Source organism: Sarcophilus harrisii, chromosome 3 (assembly GCF_902635505.1).
Source record: "Sarcophilus harrisii chromosome 3, mSarHar1.11, whole genome shotgun sequence".
Taxonomy (NCBI): domain Eukaryota; kingdom Metazoa; phylum Chordata; class Mammalia; order Dasyuromorphia; family Dasyuridae; genus Sarcophilus; species Sarcophilus harrisii.
In genome coordinates, this window is record NC_045428.1 from 347,030,687 (window position 1) to 347,043,935 (window position 13,249).

Consider the following 13,249-nt stretch of genomic DNA (forward strand, 5'->3'; position numbering starts at 1 on the left):
ATATGTATATAAAATGCAAAAAAATATATAGGGACATGCCCTGGGAACGTGTTTTTATATTTAGCATGTAATAACTATTTTAACATTCCCCTTTCAAAATGATAAATCCTAACATTTAATTCAAAAGTTTCTAGCATATAAATCATGTATCTTATTTCCAACATAATGAACATTTTGCTATAGTACTTTGAAAATGACATCATGTGTTCTTGTATTTCTCTTCCCACATAGCACTATTGAAGTGTGGATTGTTTTAAACTAATTTTATTTTTTCATCTATATTACTATATTTATTTAGCAATTATTCATTTTCTCATGGACTGAGAATTCAGGTTTTCCACATTCAGAAAAGGCTTATGCTTGAGGAAAAAGCTCTTCCAGCCTAATATCTCATCCCTTTCTTATGATGCTTGGCTTTATAAGGATCTTCTGTACACCTGTGCATTTTAATTATGTTAGATACCTGGGAAGTGGAACACATGAATTTCCTAATACTTTACACAAGATTAGTCTGTATCAACTCATCAAGAACTTCTTTCTGAAAATCACAGATTAATATATTTGGAAATAGTAGGCACCCAGTTCAATTGATACTTTAACAAGAAACCCTTCCACAATCTAGAGAAGTGATCATCTAGATTTACAGGCGTCCTCAAACTTTTTAAATAGGGCGCCAGTTCCCTGTCCCTCAGATTGTTGGAGGGCTGGACTATAGTAAAAACAAGATCTTTGTTTTGTGGGCCTTTAAATAAAGAAACTTCATAGCTCTGGATGAGGGGGATAATCGTCCTCAGTTGCCGCATCTGGCCCATGGGCCATAGTTTGAGGACCCCTGATTCTAGAACTTGACTATCTTAACTAACTTCCTGTGAAGGTTATTCAATTTGTAACCCCAATAATTATTAGGAAATATGTTCTTGAATTAAGTCAAAATTCAATTCAACAGAAATTTAGGAAGAAATTTAAACATGCTTCTTTGTGACTTCCAACATCAGTTTGTTTCTAGGCTGTGGGTTCAACTTGAGGAGGCATAGTCTCTCTTTCACATAACAGCCGTTCTTATATTTAAAGTTAAGTATTTATTCTTCACTAAAACTTCCATTCTCTGAGCTAACTATGCCAACTGTTGAATTAGTTTTCCTATGACAATATTTCCAATATTTTCAGTGTAATGGTTAGCATTTCTTAAAACTGTAGAAGCTAACAATAACTTATCTAAAATATTATGCTTGGAATTTAACACAATAATTTTCAATGTAGTCCAACAATAGCAATATGATTTATTTAATCTTGATAATAAGATTCTCTTATATAAGCCTAAGATTTCTTTTAGGAATGATGCTAGAAAGTTATAAGGTTTGGGGTTATGTTGAATTTTTTTTGGTTGTTGTTATTGTATAACATGCCATTAATTCAAATTAAGTTTGTAACCCAATTACATATCCAGATGTCCTTTATAGGAACTGTTATCTAGCCATTTCTATCTTGTATTTGTTTACTTAATGGTCAATATGAGATAGTTCTGAGATTTAGTGAAGTACTTTCATGGCAATTATACATCAGTGATCTCTATGAAGAAAGAATGATAGGGATTCCTTCATGTCATTATCAAGTTGCAGATTGCAACTAACTTTGACAAACTTCTCACTCACAATTTCCTCTATGCCTCTTTGTCTCTATCTTTCTCTGTTTCTATCTCTGTTTCTTACACACACACACACACACACACACACACACACAATAATTGATGCAATCTTTTGTCCAGAGAATTGAAATGTTTCAATAAATACTCAGATAATACTCATTAATATCATAATCCTATATTCATATCCCAAGAAAATAATTTTTTCAAGGCAGAAATAATTCACCCCATGGAATTATAGAAATAATTGGTTAAACTGGCTCTTTTGTTCTTTATGTCAGGTACTAGTTTGTATATCTTAAAACTTTTACCATTAAATATATTTAATCAGCAAATTATTTCTCTTAAGGTCCTGACCTCAGTTAACCTTCATATAGTAACTAGAAATTTTGTAGCAACAGAGTCCATTATTGTATTCAAGCCTATGACCTAGAGGTGAAAAGATTTGTATATTCCATTATCAGTTCCAAAGTTATCAAATCTCCTGGGTTTTATATTATATTACCATCTACTTTCTAACTCCTATAACATTCCCTCATTCACATTCCCTCATGGAGTAAAGAGAAAGGAAGTGGTAGGGTTTATCAGATTACATACTATTCTTGAGTATCATCAGCAATATTGTATGAATCAATGGAACTCACAAAGGACAAACACTTTCCTTCTTAGCCCATTAGTATTTCAAATCTGAAATCTCAATTGAAGGAAAACCAAAACAAAAGAGCATTATATATATATATATATATATATATATATATATATATACACTCGAAACTAATTTCCTAAAGATTTTGCCAAAAAAGTAGAACTTTACTAAGCCACTTCTACAACTCAAAAAAAAAAAAAAAAAAAAAAGGAAAAGATACAAATTCTTTCCATATAAGTTCATAGGTATTTTTAAAAATTAAATACATTTTATGGAAATGAGAACTGTAGCATCAGTGAGTGAAATCTTTGGTTTAATTTAGATTCAGAAATAAAAATCCCATCTCATGCTTAATTTAGTAATTGTTAATGAAAGGGGAAAATCCTCATTAATTAACTAATATAGAATAATACGAAATGCATGAAATGCAATCTGACTGCATAGATATTAGAAGAAGCCATATAAAATCTTATGTATAATATTCAAAGTGATTATCTCATGTCAACTACCCTTAAAACATATGCAGTAAGCAATTTTTATCAGCCTATTATAGAATAAATTGAACAATATTTATTAATAACCCAGAATGGGATAGGCTCTATATAAAAACTTATAACATCAAACTCAATCTCTATGAAGAAGAAAGAGGAATATGAAATGCACAAACTAAATGGCAATGATCTCCTTCCCTCCTTCCCAATAGTCTTACCTGAAATAAATAGTTCACATCAATTAATCTCTATCTTTTGAACTGCTTCTTGCTAATCAGAAATCTTCCTTAGCTGAAAGACTTTTATAATGATCACTGACAATTGAAAGAGCTGTCCCAGGTTTCCAATTATGGATCAGTGCATTAAAGTGAAAGAAAATCTATTCCTACTTGGTACATATGGCTCTAACTCATTTATCAGGGAAAAGAACAGAATGAAAGGAAACAAAAAAATGAAGGTTCATGAAGGACATGAAAGATTTCAACTTACCATTTTTGGCTTTGCAAGATTTGTTGTCAAGTTGTATTAGATACCCTTCCACACAGCTACAAACATATGACCCATATGTATTTATGCAGGTTTGACTGCAAGTCCCGTACACAGCACATTCATCTTGATCTAAAAGGAAAATTGGCATTATTGCTCAGTAGCTACATTCATGAAGAGTTCCATTCTCTTTTTGGTGAACATATTTTCATCAAACCTTAGAAATGTTCTTTTCTATTAAGAAACAAAAGTCAACTGCAAAAGAGAAATACTAAAGCTACAATAAAAAAGGCAGTTTTACATAGTTAATTCATAAAGATAACAAGAATGTTAAACAATGGTTTTTGTGTAAAAGATTGCTTCTATGATTGGGAAAGGGATTCTATTGACTGGTAGCAGTTTGACAGTTTTTGCAAATACAGAGTATGCAACTGCATAGCCAAAACAGATTCAGCATCCAAAAGGACATGTGGCCCTATGATGAAGAGCTGGAAAGAACTTTTGAAATGATTTCACCAAGTAACTTTTACATTTCAGTCATGTTCTATTCTGTATGCCCCCATTTGAGATTTTGGCAAAGATACTTGAGTGGCTTGGTGTTGTGGCCCAGAACTCTGAAACAAGGTGTTGTCAGTAGAATTGATGAGACAATGGTTATTTAGTTTAGCATGGTTCAGTATGATTGATTTAATCTTACAACAAATAATGGTTTCCTAGTGATATAATGATTGGTTTATACTCAGTGTAGAGCATATAAGCTGGGAGCCTCAGCCAGATTCACTCAGAGAGGAAGAAATGACAAAGGATGGAGGTGGGAGCTCAACCTCTTGGAGCCAAGGAGAGAAATTCATTCCATCTTTGGTCAGGCTCCTGGTGGCTCTCCTAGGGGACTGAGAGAGAGATTCATTCATCCCATCTCACATTGTATGGTGGCAGGCCTCCTGTATTTTCTCCACTGAAACCAAGTTCCCTCTGAAAGCCACAAGAAAGCTAGCTGAGCATCAGAAGGAGACAAAGACTTTTTGACTTTTACACCTGGCTATTCTTGTGGTGATTACTCTGCTGAAAGGAAGGCTGCTCCAAGACTTCCAGAAAACCACTGAGAACACTACATTTTGGCACTAAAACATTACAGCTTGGCATTTCTTTCTCCAGCTCATTTTATAGATGAGGAAACAGAGGTAAACAAAGTTAAGCGACTTGCCTAGGATCACATAACTGGTAAGTGTCAGAGGCCAGATTTGAATTTAGGAAGATGAATCTTGCTGACAACAGATCAAGTATTCTATCCACCTTGTCACTTAGCTGTCCTGCTACTTAACTGTTGCCTAACTAATTATATAGATAGAACCATTTCCACCTTTAAAATGTATTCCCAAGCACTAATTTCTTCAAAGTCCTGTGTTAGCTATGTCTAAAGAGAATAAAATACTTAGTACACATCTTCTAGGATAAGGGTTACCAACTTAGAGTAAATATACCTTTAGAGGGTAAAAGAAGTTTGTCTTATGCTATGGGGGATATCTCCTAAATAATTACATTAAAGATACGTATAAGAACTTAAAATGTAGTTTAATTAGCATAGACCAGGGGTCCTCAAACTACAGCCCATGGGCCAGATGCAGCAGCTGAGGACATTTATTCCCCTCACCCAGGGCTATGAAGTTTCTTTATTTAAAGGCCCACAAAACAAAGTTTTTGTTTTTACTATAGTCCAGCCCTCCAACAGTCCGAGAGAAAGTGAATTGGCCCCCTATTTAAAAAGTTTGAGGACCCTTGACATAGACATTTGTGGGATAAGACTTCCTCAATTATATCAGGCCCTTCTCTACAACTTAAAGTCATTTAAGTTGGTAAGCGCACTTGTCCAAGGCTAGAATGTGTCTGAAGTAGAACTCAAAACAGATTTCTTGGTTTTAAGGATGGCTCTCTAGCCACTATGCCATACTGATTCTCAAATAGCCATATTATCTTACTTAAATTAACTCATTTCTTTATTGCATTTCTTATGCCCAAATGGATAGACAATGCTAGAATTCATTTCCTTTCATGTTGAATAGGAGGGACAAGAAAATTTTCCCAAAATAAAGGGGTTCAAGAACCAATATGGAGAGACACTGCTCTAGGAGCCCATAATTGATTATAGGCAATAATAATGAAGCCAAGTATATAAAGGACAAATAACCAAAGACAATTTGGAGAGAAATTTGTACATTATGCTCAGGTCATAATGCAGTATGTTTGTCATGATGATTAACATATGAGAAATGGCATTAAATATATCATTCAGGACGTAGGACTCAAAAAGAAGAATGAACTATAGCAAATGAACAGCCCCAGTGCTTCACTGGTACCTAGAAAATATCAAGAAAAAGCACAAGGAGAAAGCCTTCTTCACCAAAAGTCTAAATGTATCCTCAAAGGCATTCATAGAAAAATACAGACAAAAAGTTTAGAGTTTGAGAAGGTATAACTGCTGCAAACCTAAATTTCACATAAGTAGTATATACTTAATAAATAACTATGGATTGATTGATCAATGCCATCATGGTTCCACTGAGATATCTGAGGAATACAAAGATGAGTAATTGCTTTTTTGGGGGGAGAGGAGGAGCATGAGTAAATAATGAAAGTAGGATTGTAGGGATGCAGGGAAAAACATAATTGAAAAAGGGAACAATCCCTTCATGGTGGCAAGAACTGATCACTCTTTCAGAGATTCTCTAGTTTCCATTTAATTGGTTCCCTCTTCAGTTCTTCTGAAGTGGTTCCGCATCTGATTTAGCACAGATTTCTCAGGTCTGTTACTATGTCCTCTTAGCCACAATACATTGCTGTTATATATTCTGACAGGGTGCCCCTCAATCATTTTCCAAAATGCATCCATCCATGTATTTCAAAATACTATTTATTTTTCAGGACCATAGGGGAGTAACAGCATCGGCGAAATGACTCTAGAATCCAGATGATTTTTCAGTCTCTTTGCAGGGGAAATGTGGTTTGCCTCTACTCAATTGCCTTCATAAAGGTCAACATTGAGTCCTGAGTTGAGGTATTGCCTGTACCTAAAGATTGAACCAATTTAGTCTAAATAATGTTCTTAGTTGTGCATGCAGATGTCATGAAATAATTGAACTATTTAATTGATTTAAAAGCAGTTATTAAACTTTTATTATGTGTGAGAGAGTATGTCAAACACCAGGAATACAAAGAGAAAAGTGAAATACTCTCTTCACTCAAGCAGAGTTCTCATCTCCCTCTACATCCTTGTTGATTTCATCAGCTCCCATGGATTCAATGATCATCTCTATGAAGATTATTCCCAAATCTGTCTATTTAGCTTTAACTTTTCTTCATTATTCCCAAATCTGTCTATTTAGCTTTAACTTTTCTTCTGACTTATATTCTTACATCTTTAACTGATGTTAGATATCTTGAACAGGATTGGATCTAGACACCTTAAGCAGAATATATTCAAAACTGTACATATACTTTGTATATGGTTGTTTGCATTATGTCTTTCCTATTAGAATGAGGACTCTTGGGATAGCTAGTTGGTGCAGTGGATTGAGTACTGGCCCTGGAGTCAGGAGGACTTGAATTCAAGTTCCATTTCAGACTCTTGACATTTACCGTGTGAACCTCAGCAAGTCACTTAACTCCAAATGATTAAAAAAAAAAAAGAATAAGCACTTTAAGTATAGAGTATTATTTGCCTTCCTTTGTATCTTGCATGGTACATAATACATACTTAATATATATTGACTGATTGGTATATCTCTATATATCAGTATATCTAGTGTGGATGGGTGTGATTGCGTTTATGAGTGTGCACAAAGTAGTTGGAGGAGATCAAGGAGGTCTTCATGAAGAAGATAGTTCTTGAGATTAATTTTAAAGATAAAGGTGGAGAAAGAATCAAAAATCCATATAGAAAGGGGTATATGAGTTATCGTATTATGGAACTATCTCAGAATTAAGCTGAGACAAAATGTTCAACAAAATACTATCTCAGACACCTACTAGTTATATGATATTTACCTCAGCTACTCAGTTTTCACTTATATAAAAGAGAATAATAGTGCTTGTACTTTCTATCTTATAGGGTTGCTGCAAGATAAATAATTGTCATAATATATAAATCTGAGTTCATAAAATTTAGAGGACTTTTCCAGTTCAAGTTCAATTACAAATTAGACTGGATGATATTTGAGGTTCTTTCACCTTTGAGATTCTGTAGCAATAGGTGTTCCAATTGTCTATAAACACAATATATTTGTATGATAAGGTGTGTCAGAAATAAAAGTAAATGAGATTTTTAACTACATTAATAGACATCTTTTATCTAGATATAGAGATTTGATAGTTTCACTGTATACTGCTCTGGTCAGACCAAACGTTTAGGAAGGACATTAATAATCTATATTGTTTTAGAGGAAGCTAATAAGTATGATCAAAACACTAGAAGCTATATTATTCAAGAATGGAATGAAACTGAACTTAGTTAGATTGTGAAAGAGAAGATGAAAAACAAACAAAAAAAGGTCTTGATATTTTTGAAGTCTTCATGTAAAAGAGGAAATAGACATTTTATTCTTGGATTTAGTGCATGTGTCTTAGACCAAGTGTTGGAAATATGAGTGAAATTGATTATTATTATAAATATGAGAAAAAAACATTCCTAATGATTACAGCTGTAGATGAATTAATGAATGGGATATCTTGAGAGATAGTGGATTTGATGTCTCTAATGATATTCAGACAGTGAATGACTGCTTCTCCAGGGCATTATAAGAAGAAGCTACAATTTTCTTTTTAAAAAATAACCTATAAGGTCCAACTCTGAATCACCATATTTCAAACCCCTTATTTCCTGATTCCAAGACTGGTGATATTTCTACTGCTCCATACTATACTTGTCTGCTTGAGAAAAGGAAAACATTGTCAGGTACATAAAACCTTAATTTAAAATTTCTTTGTAAAGGGAATTGAGAGATACATTGCAAGTAGGGCACAGAATCGAATATTTTCAGTATATTTAAGAAAATTTAACACATCTTGCTTCTGATTGTTGTTGTTGTTGTTTCCATATAAGTGAGTGGTCAAATATATGCTGGAAAAAATGGAATTGTTGAGGAAGGTTAAAAAAAAAATCACTGACACTGGAGTTTAAATAAATATAAAGGAGTTCTCTTATAACTTCTAGGTATCTGAAATAACTTCATATTATGAAGTCTTATCTTCCTAACGAAACTACAAGTCTTTTGGAGGAAGAGATGTTTTCCTCTTCTTTCATATTAACTTATTCCTCAGTTCTCTCCCACACCCCTTTGCCTGGCTTTTTTGATCCTCAGATAGAACAGTCATGTAGTTATTTTGAAACAACTTGCCTAGTTTCTGTTAGTCAGAAGGTGAAGGTTCATGTAGTCTAGAGCCGAGAGCCTAGAACAGTACACTAAGACTGGAGTTAAACTTGAAGAAAATACATCTTCAATATACAAATTATTTTGACCTTTGAAGGCCTGATTTTTTTAAGAAGTGAGCAACTTGGCAAGACTGAAGGACTGGTAACGTATTTTATTACTTCATTGAGATTTAAAACAACGTTTTTTTCTTTTGCCTCTCACTGATATAGTGATACTTAGATTCTTGAAGCCTGTGCCAGTGGAATGCATGTTATGGAAAATTTTATTGAGCTAGAAAGACTTTAATTATTATTCCAGTGGTAAACTGTCTTTATTGTCCAGAACAGATCAAATCATATACAAAAAGTTTAAGCAATGTAAAGATGTTGAATTTGAATATCATAACTTCTTTAAAAAAAACTTTTAACTGATTCTTAATTTTTAAAAAATTGCTACAATAAAATGGCTAAAAAATCCAATAAGTCACATTATCCAGAAATCACCTGATCATTTTGCCAAGAAAACACTAATTTTAAAAATGTCTCAAAAATGGAAAATCCAACTATTTTAAAACAGCTACCAGACACAAAAACTATAAATCTACTTTCTCTTCTTCATAAAATCTCATTGGAATTTTCTGTGTACTTGTTTTGTATGTATACATACAAATTCTCTTCATCATTATCATTCTCTTTCCTTTGTTAGAAAAAGAAAGAGATGAGCTTTCTCCTTGCCACAAAGAGCCCTTCTACTTGACTATGCCAGTTTCTTAAGCTAGACTTTTCCTATCAAAAACTAGTTACTTAGAAAAGTATGTCAACATGTCTACCATTCATTCTTATATCTCCTACCTATTTCAAATGGCAATCTGACTCCCACCCACTTAACTACAACTCCTCCCTCCAATATTAGTAATAGTTTCCTATCTGATGAATACAATGACCTTTTCTTAGTACTCATTCTGCTTGGCATTTCACAGCTTTTTTTTAATATCCACCTTTTGGACAAGCTCTTTTCCCTTGATGCCCATGATACTTTTTTGTCTCAGTTTTCTTTTTATCAGATTGACCATCCTTTTAAATTTTCTTTGCTATATTATTATTCTTCAGTCATTCTCATGTCAGTATTGCCAAGGTTCTTCCCTGAGCCTTTTTCTCTTCTTTATACATGTACATATATATTCCCCTGCCTTTTTTAGTTCATCAGATCTCATAGGTTCAATGATCATTCCTATGATATGCTCCCAAATTAATACATCTAATTCAAATTTCTTTCTTTTGAACTTCAATCGTTTGTCACCAATTGCTTATTGGATTTCTCCACCTAGATATTATGTAGGCACTTTAAGCTTTACATATTCAAAATGGAATTCATTCTATATTTCTTACAAAAACATATCCTTCCAGGACAGCTAGGTGATACAGTAGATAGAGTATCATCCCTGTAGTCAGGAGGACCTGAGTTCAAATCTGTCCTCAGATATCCAATCCTTCCTAGCTGTGTGACCTTGGACAAATCATTTAATCCTAATTGCCTCAGCAAAATAATAATAAATAAATAAAGATGGCATACAAGATGCTCTTCTGGACCCCTTTCTGCTCTAATTCTATCATCCTGGGATGATATAGTGTGTAATCAATGAAAAGGAAAAACAAAACCTATTCTCCCTCCAAATTGCTTTTTTTTCTGTCATTTTTCAAGTCATTCAGATTCATGACCTTGGAGTCATCCTTTACCTTGTCCCTCTTTCCTAATCTTGTCAGTCTTATTCTAATAATATTTCTTATGCTGATCTCCTTACTCAAATAATCTACCCATCATCTTGCACTTGCACTATTACAATAATCTCCTAATTGGAATCCTTGCCTCCAGTTTCATCACTCTGCAAAACATTTTCCACATACCTACCAAATTGCTATTCCTAGGACAAATATCTAACTTTGTTATTCCCTTACTCCAAAATTTTGAATAATTATTTATTGTTTCTAAGATACAATTCTGAATCCTCTGCCTAAATTTTGGTTTGTTACTCCATTCTTATTTCAAGTTGCTTTCCATAAATCCTTCATGCTGGTCAAATTTTTCTATTAGTTGTTCATTCCAATCTAGCTCTTGACTAATCAACCTTACATAGTAGTTCTACAAATCTAGAATATTCTCTCTTCTCTCATCTGTTTTATAAATTTCCCAACTTCCTAGAAAGTACAATTCAGATATCACTTCCTCCCTGGAATGTCTTTCTGAATGTCCTACTAAGTAGCATTTTTTTCTTCTTGAAACTATTTCTTATTACCTCTTTTTATGCTTCGTATTTACTTGCAAGTTGTATCTTCCCAGCAAAAATATAAGATCCTTGAGGGCAAGAACTTAATTTAAAAAACTTATAAATGCTACCAGTATCCACTTTATTACCTAACATAGAAGTGATCGATGAAAACTGTTAAATTGGATTGAATAGAAAGGTATTCTTGAAGGTACATGAGAAGTTAGTGGATGGCCTTTCATGACAATTTTGTAGCATACACTAGTTTCCTCCATTTATTCTCATGAATTACAAAAAAAGCAACTCATTTATATGAGCAATGCATAGTCTTGGGAATGTCCTTAAACAAAGTGTTTCCTTGCAAATGTTAGTATCATATAAGATTCCTCATTCTATAATAATTGTAATAATGATAACAATAATAAAAGATATTTACTAAGATTTACCAAGTGCTTTACATACATTATTTCATGAGATGCAACCACAGATACAATTTACCTGGATGTATAATAGTATCAAATGAGCTATAAAAGAGGGTAAAGTATTAAAAAAAGTTTTTTGTAGACAAAGATGATGTTCCAGATAAAGTTCAGATAGAGGAGGGATTTTCTTCATATTTTAAGTTTCTCAGAATATTTTCATTTGGAAATGGCATTATGTGAATTATATAATACTGCAGAGACTCAGTGAAAAACATAGCCACTCTATGGCTAAATATACCCATAGACATTGGCCTAATTATGTTCACAGAAAAAAAAAATCAATGAATAAATGAATGAACTTGCCCAGGGTCACAGAGCTAGGAAGTGTTAAGTGTTTGAGATCATATTTGCACTCAGGTCCTCTTGACTTCAGGGCTGGTGCTAAAAACACATTTATTAGGAGTTTATTATATACCCCACTATATAGGTTTTCAACAAAGTTATGAGGATAGTAGCCATTCTTAACCCCATTTTAAAGATGGAAAAAAGGAACTTAAAAGAAGTTAAATCTCTTGCCCAGGATTACCTAGTTATTAAGTTTCTGAGGCAGAATTTGAAGTAAAGTCTTTTTCACTTTTAATAATGGCACTCAATCCCTGTAGCCCTTAACTCTTTTTTCTTCTGTAAAATAAATTTGTTTTTCTTAATATAAACATTCATACTTTGGGTAGTTTCTAGAAACCTGGAAAATTAAAATGTAATATGACATGGTTCTGTGACATACAAGCAATAATAATAATAATAATAAACATCACAGTTTTTCAAGGTTCACTAAGTACACACACACACACACACACACACACACACACACACATTTCATTTGACCCTTACAATAATCCTTTAAAGTAAAAATTCAGGTATAAGACACTGAACTAAATATATCTAATACTCTATCCATTATGGCTTCTATATGCCTCAGACAATTATTCTATATCAATCAATAAATTTAAAGACACTTAAGATGTTTCTCTGTACCAAGAATTGTGTTAAATATTGGGGTAATATCTAGAAGATATAAATTGTTGTGCATTGGTTGTTAGTTCTGTCTTTAAGAAAGTAAGTTGCTAGGGGCAATTAGGTGGCACAGTGACTATAGCACCAGCCCTGAATTTAGGAGGAACTGAGTTCAAATTTGAGCTCAGACACTTAACACTTCCTGTATGACCCTGGGCAAGTCACTTAACCCCAATTGCTGCAGGGGGAAAAATTTAAAAAAAGAAAAGATGTTGTATTTAACATATATTGGATCACTTGCCTACAGGGAGAGGGGATGGGAATAAGGGAGGGAAAAAATAGAACACAGGGTTTTTTAGGGAGGAATGTTAAAAATTATTCACGTATATATTTTGAAAATAAAAAGCTTTAATTTAAAAAAAAACAGAAAATAAGATGCTGGAACTGTTAGATTTAAATTATTTAGTTACCTTTGCAACTTCTTCCATCTTGTGCTATTTCATATCCATCCTCACAGTAACATCTTGTACTATTCCTTATTACTGCACATTTATATTGACAATTCATCTGCTGGCAATTTGGTAGCAGTTCTGGAGGGGAAAAACACAAAAATACATATGCATTATATTTATCTTAAAAATTCATTTTGTTTTCTTAAATGTTTCCAAGGCATTTTTATTTTTGTGATAGTAGAAACTACCTCTATTTTTCACTCTATTGTATTGCCAAGTCAATTTTTTCTTTGGGGGAAAAAAAAGTCTTGCATTTCCAAATAACAAATGTATCAGCATATTATTTTTTTTTCTTTCAACAACTTTAAACAACAGTTGTATGACTTTTTGGCTTCTTACTTCTTTGGACTTCATGCATGCTCAAAGTC

The 13,249-nt window shown here is 33.1% G+C and overlaps 1 protein-coding gene across 1 annotated transcript in view; it reads right to left on the reverse strand.

Annotated features, from left to right (window-relative positions):
- LRP1B (LDL receptor related protein 1B) overlaps nt 1-13,249 on the reverse strand; it is a 2,378,573-nt gene that overhangs the window by 1,242,773 nt on the left and 1,122,551 nt on the right. Inside the window, exons 4-5 of the mRNA XM_031963676.1 lie at nt 12,840-12,959; nt 3,269-3,397 (exon numbers count right to left, since the gene is read on the reverse strand). Coding sequence (XP_031819536.1) covers nt 3,269-3,397; nt 12,840-12,959 — 249 coding nt within the window. The remainder of the gene's footprint in view (nt 1-3,268; nt 3,398-12,839; nt 12,960-13,249) is intronic.